Source organism: Microtus ochrogaster, unplaced genomic scaffold (assembly GCF_000317375.1).
Source record: "Microtus ochrogaster isolate Prairie Vole_2 unplaced genomic scaffold, MicOch1.0 UNK24, whole genome shotgun sequence".
Lineage (NCBI taxonomy): Eukaryota > Metazoa > Chordata > Mammalia > Rodentia > Cricetidae > Microtus > Microtus ochrogaster.
The window spans coordinates 1,276,591-1,300,370 of NW_004949122.1; the positions used below are offsets into that span (position 1 = coordinate 1,276,591).

Consider the following 23,780-nt stretch of genomic DNA (forward strand, 5'->3'; position numbering starts at 1 on the left):
TCTCTCTCTCTCTCTCTCTCTCTCTCTTTTTGAGACAGGGCTTCTCTGTGTAGCCCTGGCTGTCCTGAAACCCACTTCATAGACCAGGCTGGCCTCAAACTCAGAGACCTGTCTCTGTCTACCAAGTGCTGGGATTAAAGGTGTGTGCCACCACACCCGGCTCCTATCTACTCTTCAAACACCAGCCAGGGAAGTCTTTTGAGAACCCTCTTATTGAAGTATGACATTCACCTAGAAAACGCATATGTTGTAAGAATACAGCTTGGAAAAGATTCCCATCCCAGCTACACTTAAGGGACCCATAATAAAAACTAGATCGTTCCCAGCATCCCCAAAGCTCCCTGGGATTTCTTCATTTCATCCTGCCTCAGCTCCAAGGCAGCCACTTTCCCGACTTCCACGAGCCCCTGTCAGTTTGCCTTTGGACTCTGTAGGAAAAGACTTCTAGGTGGCAGCATGATCTGAGAATGGAAACCAGAGCTTGCCGTGACAGTGACAAGCCTGTGGGGGTCCCACCAGCTTGGGTGAAATGATAACCCAGTGTCCAGCCTACAGTGCCCTCCGTTCCCTAACTCTCGCCCACCTTCCCCTCTCCCTAAGCTCCCATCACAGGGGCCACAACTGGCCTCTAAGGTCCCAACCCACCTACATTCAGTGCTTGGTGCTAAGTGCTGAAATGTGTAACAAAATGGAAAGGGTGCTGCTCCCTCCCACACCGGGTGATGTGTTGTTGGGCAACACACGATGATGAGAAATGCTCTCCTTTGAGGGTTCTTTACCATCCCGTGTGTGCATGCGCACATGCGAGTGAGAGCACGTACATGCGTGAGCGCATCTGTGTATGTGCATATGAGGCCAGAGAACAACCTCAGTTGTTCTGAGATGGGGTCTCCTACTGACGAAGAGGTTGAGAAGTAGGATAAACTGATTGGTCACAAGCTCCTGGGATCCCCCTGCCTCTGCACTTTCTCCCACCCAGCGCTGGGGTTACAAGCACCCACACCACCACACTCGGTTCTGTCCTATTTTTTTAATGAGGATTCTTAGGCTCAAGCTCAGCTCCTCATGCTACTCGACAAGCGCTTCACCCACGGATCCACCTTCCTAGCCCCTCTTTCCACGAACTTCTACTCACCAGTCTAGGGTCAAAGGATGTCCCTTGAACTATAGTTCTCCAAGGTTCCCTCAGGGAGCTGAGCCCCGACTGTAATTACAGCCACCCTGAGTGTTCCGGACCCTACAGCGCTCCTGGCACCCAGGACACACCTGTCGCCAGCAGGATGGGAAGGGAATGACCACAGACGCAGGGTAAGCATGAGGAAGAAGCAATCCTCCCCATAAATACTGACAACAGAGAGAAGGCAGGAATAAATGCCAAGTGAATGACACCCTAGTTACTCAGCCACTCCTAACCTAGTATTAAGTGCACATAAAAATTGTCAAATTGGGTTATAAATTCATTGTAGAAGCAGGTGCTTGTCTTCCGCTATACCCATTCACCTCCCCCTAAAAATTCTGGAGACAAAGAAATTTATTTAGCAAATCCTTGTGGATTGATTCCTTTATTCTCTTCAGAATCCCAGGGGCTATTTCTAGCCCAGAGCTCCCAACAGATCCATCTCTATGTCCCTGCCAAAGTCCCACCACCCCAAACGTGATGTCAGTCCCCTGCAAGTTTGGCCCTGTGCAAGCAGGTCCATCTGAGCCAGGATAAGATATTCAGGCAAAGCTGGGTGGTGATGGCACACACCTTTAATCCCAGCACTTGAGAAGCAGAGGCAAGCAGATCTCTGATTTCAAGGCTAGCCTGGTCTATAGAGTGAGTATCGGAGAGCCAAGGCTATACAGAGAAACCCTGTCTCTAAAAACAAAAAACAAAACAAACAACAACAACCAAAAAAATCAACCAAACAAACAAACAAATAAACAAAAAGATATTCAGGCAAAATAAAACACAACAGGAATGATGTAACACTCAGCAGAGCCGATTGTTCCACCCTCCCTGCAGGAAAAGCAGGAAAAGAGCCAAGGAAGAGGGTGGTAGGAAGCAGAAAAAAACTCTTACCCAGTGTTCAGATCTCTGCACCCCATCAGACACCTCAGGGGAAAGAAACGCCTCTCTGCCTTAAATTGTGAACACAATTCCACTAGTAACCTCCAGGAGACCATGAGAGGGTCCTGCCACCGTTGCTCAGATTTTAACCAACCAAGTACCAAAGGCATGAACCCAAAGGTCGTGTGTGGGTGACTGTGGCAGGGAAGGCAGGCTGTGTACCCTCAAAAGTCTCCATACCTTTTTCGTACCCACCCCCCTGCCTTACAAGTGCTCCCTAGTACACTTTGCTATGGTCTTGCTCCAATCCTTTTAGGACTCACATAAAACAGTAAGGACATTCTCTGTCCCCAGCCTCCTTGCTGGGTATTACAGGTTAAATCGTGGTTTCCAGAAAGCTACGTAAGCATCCTCACTCCTGACATCTGGCATTATTTGGAAAGAGGGTCTTTGAAACTATAATCAAGATGGTGTTGGGTTATTGAAATAGAGGAGGTTTGAGCCCACTGGCTTTTGCCCATAAGAGGATGTTTGGACAGAAAGACACTCAGGCAGGGGCACGTTGACAGTGAAGACAGAAACTGAAACAGTGTGTCTACAAGTCAGGGAATACCCAGGACCTCTGACTGTCTCTAGAAGGAAGGAGATTGGAATGCTTGCCTTCAGCCTTCAAGGGAATCAACTTGATTCACACTTAATTTTTTTTTTTTTATCTCTGGCCTTCAAACACAAAAGAAGATAAATCCCTGTTGTTTTAAGCACCCCAGCTTGTGGTGTTTTGTTTAGTCAACAGACGCTGTTATAATACAATGGGGGCCAGGGTTTTTTTCAAAGGCAAGTTTGAAGCCTGAGTGTTGCATGGAACCTGAATTTGACTCTTACGTTGTCCAAGTGCTGTGAACTAGAAGATGACAAGCCAGTCCCAGTGTCATTTCTGTGTGGGTAAAGCTGTGGCAATGGCAGTAAATATGAACAGCCCTAAGGGATTGCTTGTAGACTAACAGCGCACATTTGCAGGGTGCTTAGCATGAAGCTTTGATCCTGTTGGTCAGCATTCATTCTTTGAGAGCCAAGATGGTAGCAACAGGGAACACTTTGTAATTGCCTTGGTCTATTGGTTCTGAAAGGCTTGGTTTTTCTTAATCACGGCTATGAGGAGAGGGACAGTGTATTATTGCTGATTCTTCCTAGAAAAGAACATTCGAGACCATAAGCATATAGTTATTGACTAGCTCCCTAGGTCAGGTACATTCTAGGAGAGATCAAGAATCAAACAGGGCTGGATTCCCTTTGGGAACAGTTTGTTGATAAGATCCCTGAGTATAATTGCAGCAAAATCTCTTGAGGAGAATTGGTCAGACAATAGACAAGTGGCCCAGGCGCCCTACCATGACAAGGACTATGGACAGGTAAAAGCCAGGTCCCTGGAGAAGTGAGCCAGAACTAGGTTTTTGAGGATAATTAGATTTTAGAAAGTGGAGAAAAACAGGGGCCATCTCCAAGAAAACAGTGTGTTCTGGCCAGGGGAAGGTCTACTTAGCTAGGGAAAGCTCTGGGCACTGTCAGGAAAAAATTAAATCGTAAAGGAGAATTGGCTCCATAGAGGGACCATAGGAGTTCATCTCCTTTTGACCATCACAGGAGACTGCTAAGCCGGGATGGCAACTGCCGGACCTTTCACATGGGTTGACCCGCAACAGGGAAGAAAGCCGACAGACTAGGAGAGGGTAGGCTGCTAGACAAGGCAGGAAGTCTCTGGTTGGACAGTGGCCTTGGCTGGGGAGCAGCCAAGGGAGAGGATTTCTAGCAAGGAAAGGGCTGAGAACTAAGGTGGCCCAGGAATGGCAAGGGACATCTGAGAGACAAGAGAGGACAGAGTGGTGTGAGGGAAACAAGGAGCTCAGACGGTGAGGCAGACAGAGCAGGTGCTGAGAGGCACAGGCCACAGGGCTGAAGGAGAGCATGCGGGAGCAAGTGAACAGGTCAGCTGGGGGAGGCAGTCTAACAGTGTCGTCTATCAGGAGAGGTCCCGGAAGAGAGAGTGCAAGGAGATGAGACAGACAGGGGACAGTGACAACAAGGAAAAAAGGACCAGTTAGCTGGGCGGTGGTGGCGCACGCCTTTAATCCCAGTACTCGGGAGGCAGAGGCAGGTGGAGCTCAGTGAGTTTGAGGCCAGCCTGGTCTACAAGAGCCTAGTTCCAGGACAGGCTCCAAAACAACACAGAGAAACTCTGTCTTGAAAAACCACCCCTCCCCCAAAAAAAAAAGAAAGAAAAAAAAGGATCAGTTAGAGGCCTAGTATGGGGGAAATCTGGGCAGGGCACCTCTTGTCTACCTACCAAGGACAAGACTTGCTCTCTCTGGTCTTATAAATGGGTTTCAGCAAGGCTGCAGATGGTTCCAGGGAAAGACAGACTTTTCTGCCCATTATTCAGCTTCACGTCCTGGAGGAGAGCGTATGAAACACAAACACCAGTCCCAGTTTCTTTTTTCTTTATTTTACTCCCTCTTTCTATTTTTTTTCCTGGCAGTGCTGGGAATCAGACCCTGGCCTATGAAGGCTAGGTTGAGCTGTCTCCCCACCAACACTGATCCCATCATCTTTACAGCCTTTTTCTGCCTCCTTGCCAGGTTCCACGTGGTCCCCACTAATAAGGTGGAAGGCTTCCTTGACATAGAGCCCCATGGACACCTCCTGACAGCTGAGATACTAAACTGACACCAGACCAGGAAAAAGCCCCAGGCCCTTGACAGATACACTAATACAACTAAACCCTGATTTTCCGAGGTCACGGATCTGCAGCCAGACAAGGGCCACTTGAACTCTAACAGTATTTACAGTCTGGTTGAAGCCGAGTCTTTGGTCTAGCCTTGGATAGATGGAAGTCCACACATGTGGTTCTATCTGGAAGTTGTAGCTTTTTCCCTGATGGCTGTCCCAGGAGGGCAGAGAGCCAAGCTGTCCTCTTGGTATTCTGTGGTCATTGCTACAGAACCCAGCCTGTGTGTGTTGAGTACCAGTAGAGAGACTGTGGATTCCACAATGGCTGCTCCTCCTGGCTAAGACGGCTACTCTTGTCTCCTGACTCAGAGAGGTCTCAGGGTCAGTGACTTGACTTTTACCTGAGCTACATTGGAAAGTACTGGGAGGCTTTCACTGGTCAGTCTAAGAGGCCAGGCAAATTTCCTCCATCCATTACAAAAGCTTACATCAAAAATTCAAGTTGCCTGGCAACCAGGAGAGCCGAATATGAATTAATTCCTGCCAATCACTTGCATGAGTGCCTTGGCCACACACATAGTAGCAACCACAGGATGTACACTCTACTTGCACGTCAGGGCCTCGAGATGTGCTTGCCTCAGAGTAGAGGTCCTTGAACTTTGGGGCACATCAGAAATATCGAGGGGTTTGCCAAAACACAGTGAATCCAATGTCTCCAGTTTGTCATTCAGTAGTCTGGGGTGGGGCACAAGGAAATGTTCCACTTAGACAATCACTGCAGTAGAGTCAAAGGAAGTCCGTCTGAGCCTAAGTCCTCCCGTCCTAACATCTTTTTGTCCAGTGAGGAAGCTCAACCTCTGGTCTTACACATCTTGTAAAAACAGGGATGCTGAAAAGCAAACTCTTTCTGTGGAGTGAGAATCTATGAGACTCCTCCCCACCCCTATGGCCAGGTGTGGGGGTCTGGCTGCACAGTGTGCATGGGGGAGCTCCCCATCCTGATTCCTTTCCTTCTTCACTTAGAACACTGAGTGCAAGTGCAGAAGAAGAGGGGAATGTGAGCTCCTTATTTGCACCTGGCTGCTTTGGGCTGGGCTTTCTCCCTGCCGACCTCAAGATTCCTGAACGCCGTCATCAGTGAGCATCCTCAGATGGGAAAGATAAGTCAAGCAAACACGCGACGCCTACAGCTGCCGTTCCAGGAGTAGCAGACATGAGCTCACCTACCTTCCACCACCCGCCCATTCACGTCTGCACCCCAGGAGCCTGTGACCTAGCAGCAGGAAAGCACCATGCGGAAGGGGCATCTAGATGCTGGTGAGCCACTCATCCTGTGGCCTGGCAAAGTTGTTGTAGAAGGAAGCAGCCTCCCATCATAGCTTTTCCCTAACAGGAAAGGGACAGACCACACCCCTTCCTAGGCTTCTTATAGGAGCTCACCCAAGCACTCATGCCTCCCAGAAACAGTTTCAGGAGGGCCCCACATTTCATGGATTCCCCCATGGTCCCATGGTACCCCCAACTCCTGGAGCGGTCACAGTCCAGCCTGCACAGGTCCTAATTGTAACAGTGAGTTGAACACGTCAGCATGGCTAGGCGTGCCTCCACCCATTCAATCAAACACAATCCAGATGTTGCTATAGAAGTCTGCAGATGTAATTAAAATGCAGAATCACCCGGCTTCGAGCAAAGATGATAGTCCTCAATAATCTGAGTGGGCCCAACACAATCAATCACAAAATTTTAAGAGAATTGGCAGGTGTGTGTGTGGAAACACACACACAAACACACACTATGGACAGAAGCTTTAGTCCAAGCCAGTAATTCCTAGGTGCCTGTTTGTGATTGGACAGAATAACAGTGGCATTCAAAGAAATGCAGGGACTCTAGCGTACCTGCTCAAGTTTTCCACATGTTTTCTTGTTGGTTTTCTTGTGCTACGTTCTGTGTATATTCTAGACGTGAGTCCCAGTCACCTCTAGATATTGCAAACACATTGCAGCCTGACGTGCTTTTTGCTTTAGGCATGTTTACTCATTACTAACATGGATAACTCATCTTTATGTCTCGGTCTCCTGGTAACCTCCTGTCCCCTGACTGTCAACCTTCCTGGGTCCTGTTGTTTTCATCCTCAAGTGTCTTGGTTTTGTTGTTATTTGGTTGGTTTGTTGGTTGATTTTTGAGTCAGGGTCTGATGTAGCCCAGGCTAACCTCCAACTTGCTCTGTAGCTAAGACTGATCTTGAACTTCTGGTCCTCCTGCCTCCACCTCCCAAATGCTGGAGTTACAGGTGTAACCTTTGAATATATTAGCTTACATGGCAAGAAGGAAATCTGAAGGTGTGATTAGGATGTTAAACTGGGAGCTTATCCAAGATCTCTGTGTATGTAATCACAAGAGTCTTTATGAGAGAGGAGGGGGAGGAGGAGATGAGGGACTTCAAGATGCTAAGCCACTATCTTTAAGGATGGAGGAAGGGGTAGAGCAGGAAGGGACGTGGTTGACCCTCACATTCAATTGTTGTAGATGTCTCTTTTCAAAAGCACTTTGACTGTATATTTTAAAACATCCTGAGACTCTGGCATGGAAATGATGAGGGTAGGTCATTCGCAAGGGCTGTGATTTTCTTCTATCTGGTTGGCACATCATTCTCCACTTTCCAATGAAAGGGGTTTGGTTTGGGCTTTTTTTGTTTTTTTGCTCCCCCTCCCACCTTTCCATTATTCTTCCATCCTTTCATTACATTTTGTTTTGTTATTATTTTTCTTTATTCTCTTCTCTTTTGGAAGACATGTGTCCAGAGCCTTTCCACCGATTGCCCACATATATTTCTGGCTATGGTAAACACACATTTCAACCCATTTGCCATCGTGACTGTTTACAGGGCCCGCTCCTGTGACATTATGCATTTAGTGCTGTGCACCCATCACCAACATCGGCCTCTCAGACACTTCATCTCGCATACAGTAGCTCCCCACTCTCCCCCACCACTCCAACCCCAGGAAACTGCCACTCTTCATTCTGTATGTATAAATTCGGCCATGGTAGAGACAGCATTTAAATGAAATCACATCTTTGTCACTTTGCGATTGGCATATTTCACTGAGCAGAATGTCCTCCAGGTCCATCCGTTTTTATAGTGTGCGAGAGAATGCCCTCCCTCCCTTTGGAAGGCTAAGTGCTCCAGCCTGTGGCTATGCCTTGTTTTGCTTCTTCACTTATACATTGGTGGAGACCTGGGCTGCTTCTACCTTAATGCGGCTCTGATCATGGATGTTTAAATATCACGTTGAGACCCTACTTTCTGTTCCTTTGCCTGTGTACTGCCCTAGCTTCATTTTTGTTGCTAGGATTAAGTACCTGGACCTAAAGCAAAGAGAGAAAAGGATTTATTCAGCTTAAAGTTCCAGGCCACAGCCCAGCATCGAGGTAAGTCAAAGCAGACCTGGTTGCTATTGTATACAGCATTGCTTCTGACTAAGGATCCCACTTCACAGTCACAGAAACATGGAGGGACAATGAAGGATGCTGCTTGTTGGCTCACAGGTAGGCTTGATGCTCGGCTAGCTTTCTTAGTTTAGGACTAGCTGCCAAGTGCTATCTAGGACTACCCGGTGCTACTCAAAGTAGGCTAGGCCCTCCCATATTAATTATCCATCAAGACAATCTCCCACAGACCAGCCTGATCTAGATAATTCCCTAGCTGAAACCTCTTCCTCCAGTCATTTTAGCTTGTGGCAAGCTGATATTTAAGATGAACCATCATATCTACCCAGAGACAGAATCACTAAGTCATGTGGTGATTTTATTTTTAACTCTTTGAGGGATCACCATACTGTGTTCTATGATGGCTAGACCAGCTCACAGTCCCATCAACAGCATAAGAGTTCTGGTTCTTCTGCATCTTTTACAAAGCACCTCTACGTATTTGCAGTAAGAGGGATTCCGTGCTCCATGGACCTGTGTTGTTGATGGAAGCCACTTTTCCCTAGAGCTCATTATGGTCCATCTTATGCCTTCTTCCCAGCCTTTGGGAGGCAGAGACCTTGTTTGTCTCATTCCTTGCTGTGTTTGACATTCAGTCACTCCATGGGAGGGCAGTGAGGATGACATTAAAGTTCATGGTCTGTGACCCAGGTATGTAGAGCAGACTCCACCTTATTTATCACCTTATTCTCCTTGGTAACAGTCAGCTTTCTCCCAGACTTATATGGCGCATGGCATTGAGACTTTGCCATTCTTGGCCTAACTGTGCACTGTCTGTCTGTCTGTCTGCCTGGAGGACAGGCGCTCCCTTCTGCTTTTGTCCTTCACTGGATCACTCACGGTTGATGGTAAGTGATGAAGATGATGAAGATGGGGGGATGACTCAACAAACTGCTTGCCTTGTGAGTGTGAGGTCCTTGGTTTGATCCCCAGAACCCGTGTAAAAAGAAAAAAAGAAGCTGGGCAGGTTTTTGTGCACCTGTAATCCTGTCACCGAGGAAGCAGACCTTTGAGGCTATCTGGTCATCCAAGGTAAACTGCTTAATGAGTTCAAGGCTGGTGAGATGAGAGACCCTGTCTAAAAACCAAACAAAAAAAAAACCCAATTCTATCTCTCTCTCTCTCTCTCTCTCTCTCTCTCTCTCTCTCTCTCACACACACACACACACACACACACACACACACCTAAATATGACTGAGTAAATGAACCTCGCCACTTTTTGGCCTCAGAGGGTCAGAGGTCACTGCTGCTTGAACAGGGTCCAGCCCTGCAGACAATGTGGGGCAGGGCAGCAATCCAGGTTCACCAAAGTGACTCTGGGCAAGTCCGCTCAGAGATGGTTTCCACATCTTCCCAGATATCAACCCCCCCGAAGCAGGATCATTCCTCCAATTAGTGTTCAGCAGATCCAGGGCGGCTTCTGCTCTTGCTGTTTCCACCCTTGGGCTGCTCTTCCTACAGGGCAGCAGCTGATCACACACACTCATCTCTGTAGGAAGTTCCGTCAACCCTTGGGGCCAGATTCCTAAACTCTGAGCCAGCCCCTTGTGTGTGTGGGGGGGAGCACACCAGAAGAGCAGGGAGGGCTTCCTGGATAGACCTGCCTCCCGTCTTCCCAGAAAGGAGAATGTTCCACATTCTTGCCACTCTTTAAGGCTTCAAGTATTGTTATCCATCTGACTTTGCTTCCGTCTCTGGGAAAGCAGCGAGACTGGAATGCAGTCCTAGGCGTAAAGATGCAATGGGAATTACAGCCACCCTACAGGACCTCCCCATCCCTCTCACTGCAACCCTGCCGCATCCTTGGTCCACTCTCAGAGCCCTGGAAAAGCAACACTCTGTTCTCCATTGCCCCCCCCACATACCACTGGTGCAATGTCTTGGTGCACCTGGCAAGGGAGGGTGGATACCACTACGCTCTTTAGGGTTTGGAGTTGTTAGTTTCATCTAAGCATAAACATAGGGTATGTTTGTCGAAGAACAATAGAGAATACAGAAAGCCACAAAGAACAAAGTGAAACTGTTGATAGCCGCCCTCCCCAAGAACCATTGCTGCCTAAAGTGTGCCTTTCTTAGAGCTGCCTTGCTTTGTGTTTTTCTCAGAAACATCCATCCCCTCTAATACAGTTGTCCATCCTACCTCGTTTTACTTAACATCGGAGAACAAGCTCCTCGCAATGGTTGATTTATTTTTAAAACTTTAACATTGATTTGTAGTTCAATTCCCAACATCACACATACACACAAAAGATTTGCAAAGATTCCGCAGACATCTTGTGATTTGGTCATGGACTCTCCAGTGACTTGATTGGCCCTTCCCTCAGTCGGAGTTTCTAAGCAGATGAGCTGTATGCTAAGACACTGTGGGATGGACTAGGTTTCCATTAATTCTTTCTTTTAGAAATCAAGTGAGTTTTTTTTTTGTTTTTTTGTTTTTTTTAAGCCATGATATAATCCCTTGTCTACACCAGATCTAAGGGTACTGTACCCCTGGAGTGTGAGTCTCAGTAGCCCCTCTCCACATCAGATCTAAGGGTACTGTACCCCTGGAGTGTGAGTCTCAGTAGCCCCTCTCCACATCAGATCTAAGGGTACTGTACCCCTGGAGTGTGAGTCTCAGTAGCCCCTCTCCACATCAGATCTAAGGGTACTGTACCCCTGGAATGTGGGTCTCCGTTCACGATGAGAGAAGAAGGAACATACAACCAAAGAAGAACCATGCGGAAGTTAGAGTTCCAGGACATTGGCAAAACCCAGCTTAGGAAACAGCAACATCTCGGCACCTCTGGTTGGAAGCCATGATGTAGCACAGCTCTGGGCGAAACAATGGGAGATACATGAAGTACAGACCAGCTGTGGAGGGGAAGAAAAATCTCCAGACAGCGTCCCCCAGAGAGCCCTAGTTCCAGCTCCAAACCTGTGTAAGTGACATTCCCTACAGGCCACCTCCCAATTTCCTCCATGGTAAAATGTGAAGTCATGGTTTGCACTTCACAGCAAAGTTCTGGAAGGGCCTAGTCTCATCCACATACACTCACTAAACTCGTACACAGCTGGTGTGTTCCCTTACAGGAAGCCTCAAACATATTGATAATTATAGTCACCGTTGTCCATTTTTATATGGCTCACCATACACATGGTCCTAATAACATGGATATGCTTTTGTGTGTGATTGTGTGAAGGAATTTTGTTATTGCTACTAAAAATATGTTGGAATTAAGGGCAACTGTTTTAAAGATAATCAAAGCCAGGCAGAGTGGCTCATGTACATAATAACCACACTCAGGGGGCAGAGGCAGGAGCATTATTGCAAGTTCAAGGTACACCTGATTTAATGAGTGAATCTTTCTCTGGTTTTGTTTCACCTTATATCTTCAAGTCATAAGCTAACATTAAGGGAAGTCAGGGCAGGAAGTAAAGACAGGAATCATGGAGGAATACTCTTGCTTGTTTGTTCTCTGCCTTGTTCACAGGCTAGCTGTCTTATTCAACTCTGGGCCATGGGGCAAGATTCTGTCCCCCCCTCTAAAAAAAAGCAAAAGTGAAAATAAATTAAACTGAATTATAATACAAATAAGACAGCCAAGCAGGTATGAATAATTCCACCCCACTCCCTATAAATTTTACATACTTATGCATTAAATATATACATAGGTTATGTCTTGTTAGCTTCAGCTATAAACTTGACGGAGCCTAGAGTCATCTGAAGGAGTCTCCATTGAGAGATTGCCCAAATCAGACTGGCCTGTGGGCATGTCTGAGAGAGATTGTCTTAACCGATGATTGGCATGGGAGGGCCTTACCTAAGTGAGTGGTGCCATCCCAAGGAGGTAGGCCTGGACTGTAGGTGAAAGCTAGCCTGTGCATGAGCCAGAAAGCAAACTAGCAAGCAACGTTGCTCCATGATCCCTGCCTTTAGTTCCTGCTCTGACTTCCCTTAGAGATGGATTAGGACCTAAAGTATAAGACGAAATAAACCATTTTCCTCCCTAAGTTGCTTTTATCAGGAAAGCAAGATAGAACAGGCCAAATGGGGCCATGATTTGCTAGGAGGTGACTGACCAAGAGTGGAGGGGCTTCTGCAGAGCAGAGACATGGAAGAGCAGGGATTGAGTTTAGCTCAGCATGGACCAGATAAGGCTGGGGTGCTAACATCCGCAGGGCTCACCTGGTGATACACTGAGGTCCTCATCTTTGAAACTACATGGACAATGACACCAGTGGATTTCTGCATCTTTGAGGAAATGAGTTTGCACATCACAGTTAATTCTAAAATTCTATAATCCCCCAGACCAGAGAGCCTCATCTTTCTGTAGCTCATCCCATCTTATTTGGACAGATTCTATACTATGAACCAGCCATGATCCACAGTGGATGTTGGAAGTGGGGAGAAGGGTTTTCGCTCATAAATGAGAGAGACTAATGAGCCTTGCCACTGTGCAAGCTGGTCCACCAGTAAGCTGCTCTCTGGAAGCTTCCATGAACCCTCAAAGTTCATTTCTATCCAGGAACATAATCTGTGCCCTCCTCACTACATACAGCACCCCAAAGACAGAGGGTAGAAACTTGATTTTGTAAACTATCCTAGCATGGGAGCCAGTGAGTCAACTTACTCATTTCAACTTCCCTATAACATTTCCAGGTTTAAAACTGAAAATCCTGAGTCCTAGGGCAAATGGAAGCAGTGCTTCAGCCTGGGAACCAGAACATTCACCTCAGAAACTTGGGAGCCTCTTGGAGAGGCAGACAGAATGGCAGTACCTAGCTAGAAAGGGTCTCACCCACAATCAGTCAACTACAGACTCCTCGCTCACCTCCCAACTGTTGCCTCAACTACATTGTGAACCAAAGAAAAACAGGAAATTTAAGAAAAAGAGGAGGTCCCAAGGCCCAAGTGAAGAATGATTTACAAAGCTGAGTGAGAAGGTGGTTGGCTAAAATTTGTCTAGGGATCTGTTTGGCAACTAAAGACCCCAGGAAAACCTGCTATCTCTGCTGATAGATATTGGTAGCCGTCTACCAATATGTCCCTATCCCCAAACCCAGGGTTCTACAGGTTCCTAACAGGTTCTGTAACTGGCTCCTCTTTTGGAGTGTCCCACAGGGCTCAGTTTAAGAGTTTTCTGACCCACATCCCTATCCCTTTTAAATGGTCTAGAATCCTTATCTCAGCACCCAAGCAGCTGACGAGGTGAGCTAGCCGGATAAAGTAGCTCTCACCTGATGTCTATCTGGGTCATGTTTCTCAAATGTGGTGGGCTTCGTCTTGGGTCCTGCATTTGAGACACAAAGCGACTTCCTGGGCTGTTGATGTTACTACAAGATTTGGGAATCAAGAACAAACTTGCAGAAATAGATGACTGTGGAACAAAATATAAAATTCGCTTGATTTTTTAAAAAATATTTATTTATTTATCATGTATACAATATTCTGTCTGTGTGTATGCCTGCAGGCCAGATCTCATTACAGATGGTTGTGAGCCACCATGTGGTTGCTGGGAATTGAACTCAGAACCTTTGGAAGAGCAGACAATGCTCTTAACCTCTGAGCCATCTCTCCAGCCCCAAATTCACTTGATTCTAAGGGGAAAAAAGGATATGTATCAAGGAAATGTACCTCTCTGAGCTAGCTATATCCTCAGCTACATTGTCCTCTTGTCCTTCCCAGGTGTGGAAACCCATTTACTCTCTGTAGAACCCATGGCCTTGAGATGGGGCATTTGACAAATAGGAGCTCTGTGTTGGTCCCTTCTGAGGACCTCTGTGTCCTAACCAAGACTCTTGGTGCTCTAGGCTAGCCCATATCCCAGGGAAATCAGGTGCAATGGTCCTCTGGATATAAGCAACTTTCCAGGCTCCTCTAGGACCCCAACACTCATTAAACCTCTAAGGAGGGAAGAGTCTGCCGTATCCCTCGTAGTAGAAGGCAGTTAGCACCCAATACTGATCTTATTGAGTGTCCCATTGTCTCCTCACAAGCCCTCAGGCTCCCTCTCCTCATTTCACCCTTGGGTGTGGCTGAGCCTCTTGGGAATTCTGCTGAGTTTCACTACCCAGAATACAAAGAGTCTGGGAAGGCCAGCTCAGGAAGGGGACTTCCCACACCCCCACAGTATCAGTCCATCCCTCACCCCCAGTTCTGCCTTGGTTTCACTCTTCATTCCTGAAGAAATCTAATCAACTTCCAACAGTAAGGCGGACCCAAGGTCCTCAGAGCCAAGTGGGCAGGGAATGATGGAAGAATCTGGTTGCTTCCACCGGCTTCCTAACAGGTCTCCAAGCATAGCACAGATCTAACCAGTTCCGCTCCTAGTTTCATCTCAATCAGCAACTGCCAGCATGAGATGAGAATCTGAGGCTGGGGAAGAAAACCCTGAGACCACTGAGTCCAAGCCTCATGGTCCCAGACAATAGAATCTAGAAGTCAGAATCCTTCCATGGCCACAGGAAGAAGTGGGTTGGGAGGGAGATGCTGGTGGGAATTTCTGTTTTGCCCATTATTCGGCATGCAGCCGTGCATGGTTCTCCTTTTCCTCAGCTGTGAGAAGGAGGTGTTGACACCTCTCTTCAGGGATGTCATTAGGATTCTAAAGGAATTTTCATTTATTGTGTGGGTACGTGTCTGTGTACACATGCGCAAGAGCACATACATGTAGATGTGGAGGCTGGAGGTTGTGTCTTTTCAGTCTCTCTCCGCCTTCGATTTTAGACAGGGACTCTCACTGAACCTGGAACTTAGGGATTCAGCTGGGTTGGCTGGCCAGTGAGCCTCAGAAATCCTCCTGTCTCTGCCCTCTCCGCAGTGAAATTAGAAGTCCTTGCCACTGCTCCAAGATTTTTACATGGGTTTTGGGGATATGCTTGCATGGCAGTCTGAGCCATCTCCCACTCCCAGAGGAAAGAATTTAGAAGCACAGATCTTAAAGTCCAATGGGGAAAGACATCAATCAGCTGAGGTCAGAAGACAAAATGGAGACAGAAGTGCATGCGATCTCATTCCCATTACCAAGAGTGAGCTTGAAACCTGCCCTGAAATCATCCTCAAAGACGAAGGGCAAGAGAAACTCTGTAAGTTATCAAGTCTGGTAACTACACCACCACAGGATGACAGCACGCCCTTCCCACCTCAAACCTCATTCTATAGCCACAACGACCAGGCAGTGGCTGGCCCGGCAAGAGCGGCAGACACATACACAAAAATGACACTGAATGAAGAGCCAGTAGGACCCACATGAGGACAACAGCCAATTGGCTTTGGACAGAGACCGTTTAGGAAAGGAGAGACGTGGTACAAGGACAGCGAGAGGTAAGGAAAACAAGACCTTGACTCAATCTTCGAATCTACAGAGAGCTCAACTCAAAATGGATTATATTTAAATGCAAAAAATTTTAAAAGTAAGAAACAAAACAAAAAAAAAGCTTTTTAAAGACTTTTATGAGACGATATAGGGAAGAAAAACACCAAAAAAATGATGATTCAATGAAGGGTTCTTATATATAGCACACAAAGAAGCATCCAGAACACTGTAAGCCAGACATGGCAACACATACTTGTCGCCTAAGCAACTTAGAGATGGAATCAAAAGGATGTGGAGTTCCAGGCCAGCCTTGGCTACACAGTGAGTTGAGGGCAGCCTGGTCTACACAAGACTAACAAAAGCAAACAAAGGCTGGGGTTGTCTACAGTAGTAAGCAAGAAATCCTGTCTCAAGTAATGTGGAAGATGAGGGCTAATGCCCACAGTTGAGCAGGCGTACACACATAAACATACAGAGAGATGGATGATTGGAATTTATCAAAATTAAGGATTTTCTCTATAAAATGATTTCAAATGATTTTTAAAAAGCAAACCTATAGATTCAAAGACAAAATTTGCAAACCAAATACCCGACAAACATTTTGTAGCTGGTGTACACGAAGAACTCTTAAAACTACATAACACAAAAGGAAAATGACAACATGTACGGCCAACAATCACATGAAGAGCGGTTCAGTCTTGATCCCGCCAGCGATGAGGAAAACACAAATTAGGGCACAGTGAGAAGCCCCTGCGCATCTATTAGAATTTTCACAAAAGCGAGTGACAATCTCAAACACGGTCAAGCAGCCAAAACAAGTGTAAGGCGAGATGACCATTCCAGGAAATAGCTGGGAAGTTCCTTTTTTAAAGTATCCCTGCACAACACCCACAACACCCAGCAACACACCGTGGCATTAGCCCTAGAGAAATTATGAGCTATGACCACACAAAAGCCTGTGCCCAATCACTCTTGCAGATTTATCTGAACTAGTCCCAAATGGGAAATAAGCCAGAAGCCCGTCAGTAAGTGAACAGTGTGCCAGCGATGCATAGTACATCCACACCTGGCTATAGAAAAGAACCAACTCTTGAGACATGCAGCTCTTTAGATGGAATGGAACTGAAGTACATTATCCTGAACACAAGCAGCTGGGTTTCCAAAGGTCACCTGTTACGTGATCCCATTCACGTAAGATCCTTGGAATCATGCACTCCTAGAGACAGAGACTGGGTCGAGGCTAGGGGTTAGGGGCAAGTGGTGAGAGCAGGAGACGGCCAACAAGCTGGCATGTCGAGTTGTGTGTGGTGGGTGGTGAAACACTCTGTATCCTCGGGTGGGCGGCGTCTGCACAAACCTGCGCGTGATAACAGTACCAGACTGTGTTGTAAGTGCACGAGATAGCAATGTCAATTTCCTGCTTTTGATAGCCCTTGGAATTACCATTGTTATGCAGCATGGAACCCTGCGAGAAAGTGGGTGAAGGAGACACGGGACCTCTAAGGTCAGCTTTGCTAGGAACCCGTTATCGTTTTTAAACCGAATACAGTTTTCTAAAAGACTCTCAAACAAATCAGGTCGTGTCTGGTACTAGCAACACTGGTGACTTTCTCATGGGGCCACTGTGAGAGAGCCCCGGTCCCCTAGTGACAGCCCCTGCGTAGGTCCTGTGGGCACGAACAAGGGCAAACTCACAACACCGTTTCATTTCAGCGTTCCTTGAGAAAACGAGGGTAGAATCTCTGGAAAGACTAAGAATAACAGAGAACAATCTCCTGGGGTCTCACTGAGGGTCCAGGAATCTTCCTAGCCTGAGTCTTCCGTGTTCCTCTCCATCCCTGCCCTGGGGACTGGGCACATAACAGACATATACAGCCAGTGCCTCTGCAGATAGAGAGGCTGTCTGGATGTGGTTAAAACCATGGTGTGGAATAAAGCAAGCAAGGGAGAAAAGAGGGGGAATGGGAAATGGGGGTCAGAGGCGTCTGACCGTCCCCTATAAACACCGTAACTGATGACACCGTGAGACAAGAGAAGGTGAGGAGAAACCTGCCCCTCATCCCAACAGCCCAGGCTGGCTCTCCTAGCATGGAAAAAGGGTAGCCATGTCACAAAGTCAGGAAAGATTAACTGCAGAAATGTGACTTGTTCTCATTTGTTCTGTGTTGGGAAGAGAAAAGCTATGGAGGGCTTTGAGTATCATCCCAGAGAGGATCCCAGTGTCCTATTACCCAGGAAGCCACCAATCCTCATCCTTCCTTCGCCCTACCCTTGCCTTCTAAACTTGCCAAGATGGCATTCTGAGAAGGGAACACTTCTTTGACTGCTAGAGAGATGCGCCCCCTGGAGGGAAGTGGGTGCATCTTCCCGTCTTCTTTTGCTATTCTTTGGTGCAGGGAGTCCCTTGGGAGTGTTTTCCTGGGGATGGACTAGATTACTGGCATGCTGTCCTAGATTCTGAAAACCAAGAAGCGATGCTCAAGATGCCTCTCCACCATTTGGGGGTCCAAGGCCTCAGAAGTTACAGGCTCAGACAAGAACAAGATAGTTTCCCCCAGACTAGTGTTCCCGGTCCGCTCAAAGCAAGCCATAAGGTTGGCCCTTTTATCCTCTCTTCCCACTGTTCCTCCACTGGGTGCCCCTCCATCCCCTAATAGGTGTTGCTTTTCCTCAAGTTTGGCAGCTGTCACCAGCAGATGGCTCCCCCTATAAGATAACTTTGACTTAGCTCCAAAGGGGTGTTTCACTTTAGAGAGCTCTGTCTGCACGGGAGTTGTCCTACCCCAAGATCTCTGAGGGAGCCTGCTTTTAACTTGGAGTCCTGGGGTTGTACTAAGGCAGTTGACAGCCTTGTCTGAGTGGCTCCCAGTTTCCTAAGAATCTTGCAAACAAGATCTTGGGAGATGCCTCCTGCAGGAGGAGCTGTGAAAATTCACCCAGAAGGGCTGGGAAGGTAGCTCAGTGGGAGAATGCTTTCTTGTAAGTGGCTCTGGATTCAGCCCACAGCACCACAAAACAAACAAACAACAGAAACAGAACACTTCCCAAGGGATAAGACCACAGCCCAACCTATAAGCCCCTTGTCTTCTAATAGGAAGGAACCCATCTCCGTACTTAGCACCTATGTAAGAATGTCATTGCCAAAGGTCAGGGTGCTGTTGATCCTGATACTAGGTAGAGACCAGAGCTGCCCTGGGGATCCAGCAACCAAACCTAAGCAGTGAGCTTCAGGATAGTTAAGACCCTTTCTCAAGGGAGATAGGTGGTCCTGAGGATGATACTGTAGTTTGTTCTCTGGAGGGAAGTGGGTGCATCTTCCCGTCCACTTTTGTATACATACACACACACACACACACACACACACACACACACACACACACACACACACACTACAAACATTCCCCTAAGAGTTGCAAGTCTCTTTCACTGAGCATTATAAAGGGTGAAGAGGTAGGAGCTGATCGGTATTAAGGGAGTCTGTCTGGATACCAACTGTACCTCCTCCTGGATGTCTCCCAGACCTGGAGAAAGTACTGTTAGCTGATGGCTGTGTTGTTGCCACTTTCAGATCTGGGGTGGAAGGCATGATACTGATGAGGGGCTGGATAGAACAATTTTCTGCTCTACGGCTTCTCCTGCCTCATTTCTCTCCCTGCCAGCCTTCCTGGTTCTGTGAGGCCCTGATTTCCTCATCAATGAGACTGATAATACTATGCACCTGATAGAATTGTTAAACAGATGAAATGTGGGCACACAATTCTCAAAGTCTGTCCATTCATAGAATCAATTACTGTTAGCTATTAATAGTTGATATTATTATGGGTATTAAGATTAATATTAACTGTAGTTGTTAACTAATAACTGTGCATTATGAAATAAGTGAGATTTTGGACACAGATCTCATGTAGCCCAGGCTGCCTTAGACTCACTATGTAGTCAATGAGGACCTTGAGTTTCTAATCCCCCTGCCTTTATCTCCTGAATGCTGGGATTACAGGACCACCATGCCCGGTTTTTTCTTATTTTTATTATATGTTTTGTTTTTACTTAACTTTTAAACAGTATTAAAGATTTATTTTATGTTATATTTTTGTACAATATCTTTTGATCATCTTTCCTCTCCACCCCTTTCAGTTCCTCCCCACCTTCCTACCCACCCAACTTTATATTCTTTCTGCCTCTATCTTTAAAACACATACACACACAAACTTGAAAACGAAAATCAAAACAAACAAAAAACAATAAACCAAAACAAATGCCCAAACTAAACAAAAACCCCACAAAAAATAAACAAACAAAAAACTCATGGAGTCCACTTTGTCTTGGCCAGCTACTCCTGGACACGGGGTCTGCCCAGAAGTGTGGCTGGTGTCCCCAGTGATGCTCCATTGAAGAACACTGGTTCTCCCTTTGCTGGCATGTATCAATTGTAAATAGCATCTTGGCTAGAGGTGGGGCCCACTCTCCCTTCTCAGCTCTGGGACCCCATCTGGCTTGAACCTGCACAGGGTCCACAATGTGGTGCTGAGGCTGGAACCCAAGGCTTCATGTATACTGGGCTAGCATTGAAACAAGAACTCCTAGATAACACTGGAATACACAGTCTTGTTCATGGACTTTGTCTATAAACTTATCTCACTTGGCGCTCACCCTGGGGAGAGCCGTTCTTCTCTTACCCCACGTAATTCTTTACTGAGATGCAAGGGTGGGAACTGTTCATGGCGCCCACATTTTCCAGAAGGGACTCAAGAGGCTCCAAGAAAGGTGAGCCATGTTTCCTGCATGACCCAGGAAGTGAGTGGCTGGGATGGGCCATGGATCTTGTCCTCAGATTTCACCCCCACTCCTGAACCATGTGGAGCGTGGGGTTTACAACAACATGACTCTTGGATCATCCAGCCCAGTGACAATGATTCTAGCAAAATCAGCCTCTGAGCTGGATGTTCCTTGTCACCTTCTCTCTTTTGTATCACCTTTTCCCTACTGGGAAGGTATAGGGCAGTCTTCCAACCTGTCATTAAGAGGAAGAAATCTCCCTTCAAATAGTGAAGCCTCAGGCATAGCTTCCTCAAGAAGGAAAAGCTCAGCTGGTGGGATTCTCCATTCCAGGTGTGCCCGGGGTCTGATGGAGTAACTGGGTTCAGTTTATAGGGATGCCAAGACGGGCTCTCTCCCAACTCCCTGCCATCCATGGCTCATTATCTGTCAAGGAAGGAGATGTTTTAACAGAATCAAGAAAAACTCTCAACTGATAGATAAGAACACTGAACTCCCTTGGGAGGCCAACTGGCTTGGGTCCAGAGCTCTGACTTGAATCTCGGGCATGTGAAACATTTTTTTAAAAATCTTCTTTTTATATTTTTTTTCAAAGAAAAAGCTGCCAGCCAATTATTTTAGGAATTAGGGGTAACTGCAGGATTATTCTCAAACTTTCCCACTCATCCTTGCCACCCTCACTGTCAGGAAGCCTAGCACAGCCACCTCTCCTATCCTTCTTGGGGAAACTCAGAGTCCTCCCTCACCAGTCCTGCTACAGTTTCATTCCTTAGAGACCACCCAACCCAGGCGCATGCCTTTTCCTCTTAATTCCTCAGTTAAAAATATGAAAAAAATCTCCACAATTCCCCAAGTCCCTCCAAACTGGCAGAACCAAAATAATACATGTTGTTCCCATCCAGGTCTGGCTCAAGGGGCGATCTGAGGATTGTTTACCGTTATCTCCCACTTCCATGTTATTAATATTCCAAGAGGGAAATCTATGCAACTTTTTAAAACTGTGGTGGAAAAAAGAATCAAGGCAGGGCTCTCCGCAAGGAACCCCTGTTCTACCAGTAACACCCTGTGGTAAAGACGTGGTATCCACTCCGACCTCTCAGTCTCCCTCTCTTAGACACACATAGACTGCACACAGTGCCCCAATCCTTCCATGTGAGGTATGGGCATCCCATACTTGGAGTGCTTGTTGCATCTAAGGTAGGATTGTGGGAAATAATCTCTCAGCACCATACTCTTGCCTGATCCCAAGGTACCTAGATGTAGGTTCTGTGGCTTCTTACTTTCCACAGGGTCGTTTAGCTCTCCCAGGAGGTGCTTTTTTCAGGAGCCTCTCCCCCTAAATACTATGAATGAGGATTCAACCATTCTTGGTCCTTCTAGACCTGTAAGAAAGTGGACCTCACTTCTGACCACTATCAAAGAAGGCATTCTCATCCTAACAGTTTCCAACACCCCGTTTTGTTTTTACTTCCCTAATTTCCCATAACTCTCAGGCCACAGGCACCTCTTGTGACCTTTCTTAATAAACCTGGAGCGCCTGCTGTTTGCTTGAGGCCATTTCCAAACCAGAAGCGTTTGGGGATTTCTCAAAACTGCTGGGGGCTTTGTAGCCAGGTAGCAAGCTGGCTGGTCTGGGAGAACTGCAAGTAGGGAAGCCCAGCCAAAGAGTGCAGACTTCTGTCGTCCACCGAGGACAACTTGAGTGCGCTCTGACTTGCGGCATCTCAGCGTGCCTACAGCCTGTTACTGCCCACGGAGGTCCTCTGGATCCACTCATTAAGGAAGAACGTGCCCACAGCAGAGACCCCAAAGACTTCCCTGGAGGTGTTCTCTCTCCGTGGAAGAACAACGGTACAGCTCCCTCTGTGTGGAGGCACGTCTATTCTTCTGGTTCTTACCCCCAGGAGAGCCTGTGAGCTTACATGCGCGATACACACCCGATCACACACTCGGGGCAGGGTGTGTGTGTGGGGGGGGGGGGACAGAGAGAAAACAAGCGAACGCCCTGCAGTCGCCCCTTCACACTCCCTGGCATGCCCCAAGGATGTGGCACCGGGCACAAAGAAGAGGGCCGGTGCACTCAGAGCTCAGGGACTGGACACATCGATGCACTAGGTTGGTTCCCTTCCTCCCCTCCCCTGAACTCTACGCACCTTAATGTTGCTGAAGACCGAGCGGGAGCAGCGTCTGGCTGAGACAGAGGAGGTGCCGCTGCCCTGGCGGAGTTTGGGCAGGAGCCCCATCGCGACCGAGGCAAAGTCCCCTGGCCCGGCCCAGGCGGTGACGACAGGCTGGGGACAGGTTCTGCGCGACTTGGGACCTTCGAGCTGCGGCGGTAGTAGCCAGGCGATGGGGAGCGCGACGCGGTGACTGAGCAAGAGAGTGAACTCTCAGAAGTTTTTATAAGTGGCGGCGATGATGAAACGCACTCTCTCTCTCCTCCCTCTCTTCCTTGGGTGTCAGAGGTGCTGCAAGCCCCCGCCCAGCCGCTGCCGTTTCCCCCGGGCAGGTGTCTTGGGCCCTGACGTCGTCGCGGCTGCGGAAGCCCAGAGTCTCTAGGACTCGACCTGGCGAGCCCTAACTACCCAGGAGGTCCCGCAGGCACGGAGGTGGCACGCGGGGAGATGGCGGGCCCCCGAGGAAGGGGTCACCGCAGATGGAAGAGAAAGGAGGCTGCAGGCCAGTGGAGAGACCTGGGGACTTGGTGGGATAGAGGTTGGGCACGGAACTAAGGAAGGGGTGAAGAGTTGAAAGCGACCCGAGGGGAGCGGGTCTCCACTTGGAGGAAGGGAGCAAAGAGTCTCCGCGGCTTTTGGGATTGTCCAGAGCCGGGTTCTGCGTGTCAGCACTCGCTCCGCAAACCTGGGCCCTTGGTTCCGGTGATGGCTCTGAGACTCGCCGCCCAAGCTCTGTTTGTGCTGAGGACTGATTTATATTTAAACTGCTCTTTGCGCTGCAGAGGAGGGTGGGAAGGCGTAACAAGGTGGAGAGGTGGGGGCCGCCCCAGGGCTGGGCTCGAACTCAATGGAACCGAGCCAAGGTAAACTGCAGGCGCTGTCGAGTGTCAGCGGGTCTGGCCTGAAGTGCTGGGGGTTGGGACAAAGGGAAGCGCTGGTCTGACGGAATTGCCCCCGCACTGACCTCCTCTGTAGGCTGAGTGAACAAGGTTTTTCCCCCTCCTGGACTGGAATCTTAGAGAAAGAAGGTGATCCTTTTCCGGGAAAAACCAAAAAGGATCCAACAAAAGCACTTGAAGCAGTTCGGCAGAGGAGGCATCTTTCCAGCCCCCTATTCCATTGTTCCCTGCAGAGCCACCTCTTCCAGCTGCAGCCCAGCCCAGGAAAAGACGCCCCTCAATACGGGGGACACAGGCTGGGTGAAGGATGGTGCATGCTGCCTCGTTTCTACCCAAGGCCAAATGCCTTTCCAATTCCTGTCTGGC

At 47.9% G+C, this 23,780-nt stretch overlaps 1 protein-coding gene across 1 annotated transcript in view; it reads right to left on the reverse strand.

The window, feature by feature from the left end:
* Slco2a1 (solute carrier organic anion transporter family member 2A1) overlaps window positions 1–23,255 on the reverse strand; it is a 75,992-nt gene extending 52,737 nt beyond the window's left edge. The window contains exon 1 of the mRNA XM_005367782.2: window positions 22,492–23,255. Coding sequence (XP_005367839.1) covers window positions 22,492–22,581 — 90 coding nt within the window. The 5' untranslated portion in view covers window positions 22,582–23,255. The remainder of the gene's footprint in view (window positions 1–22,491) is intronic.
* Between the last annotated feature and the right edge of the window lie 525 nt (window positions 23,256–23,780).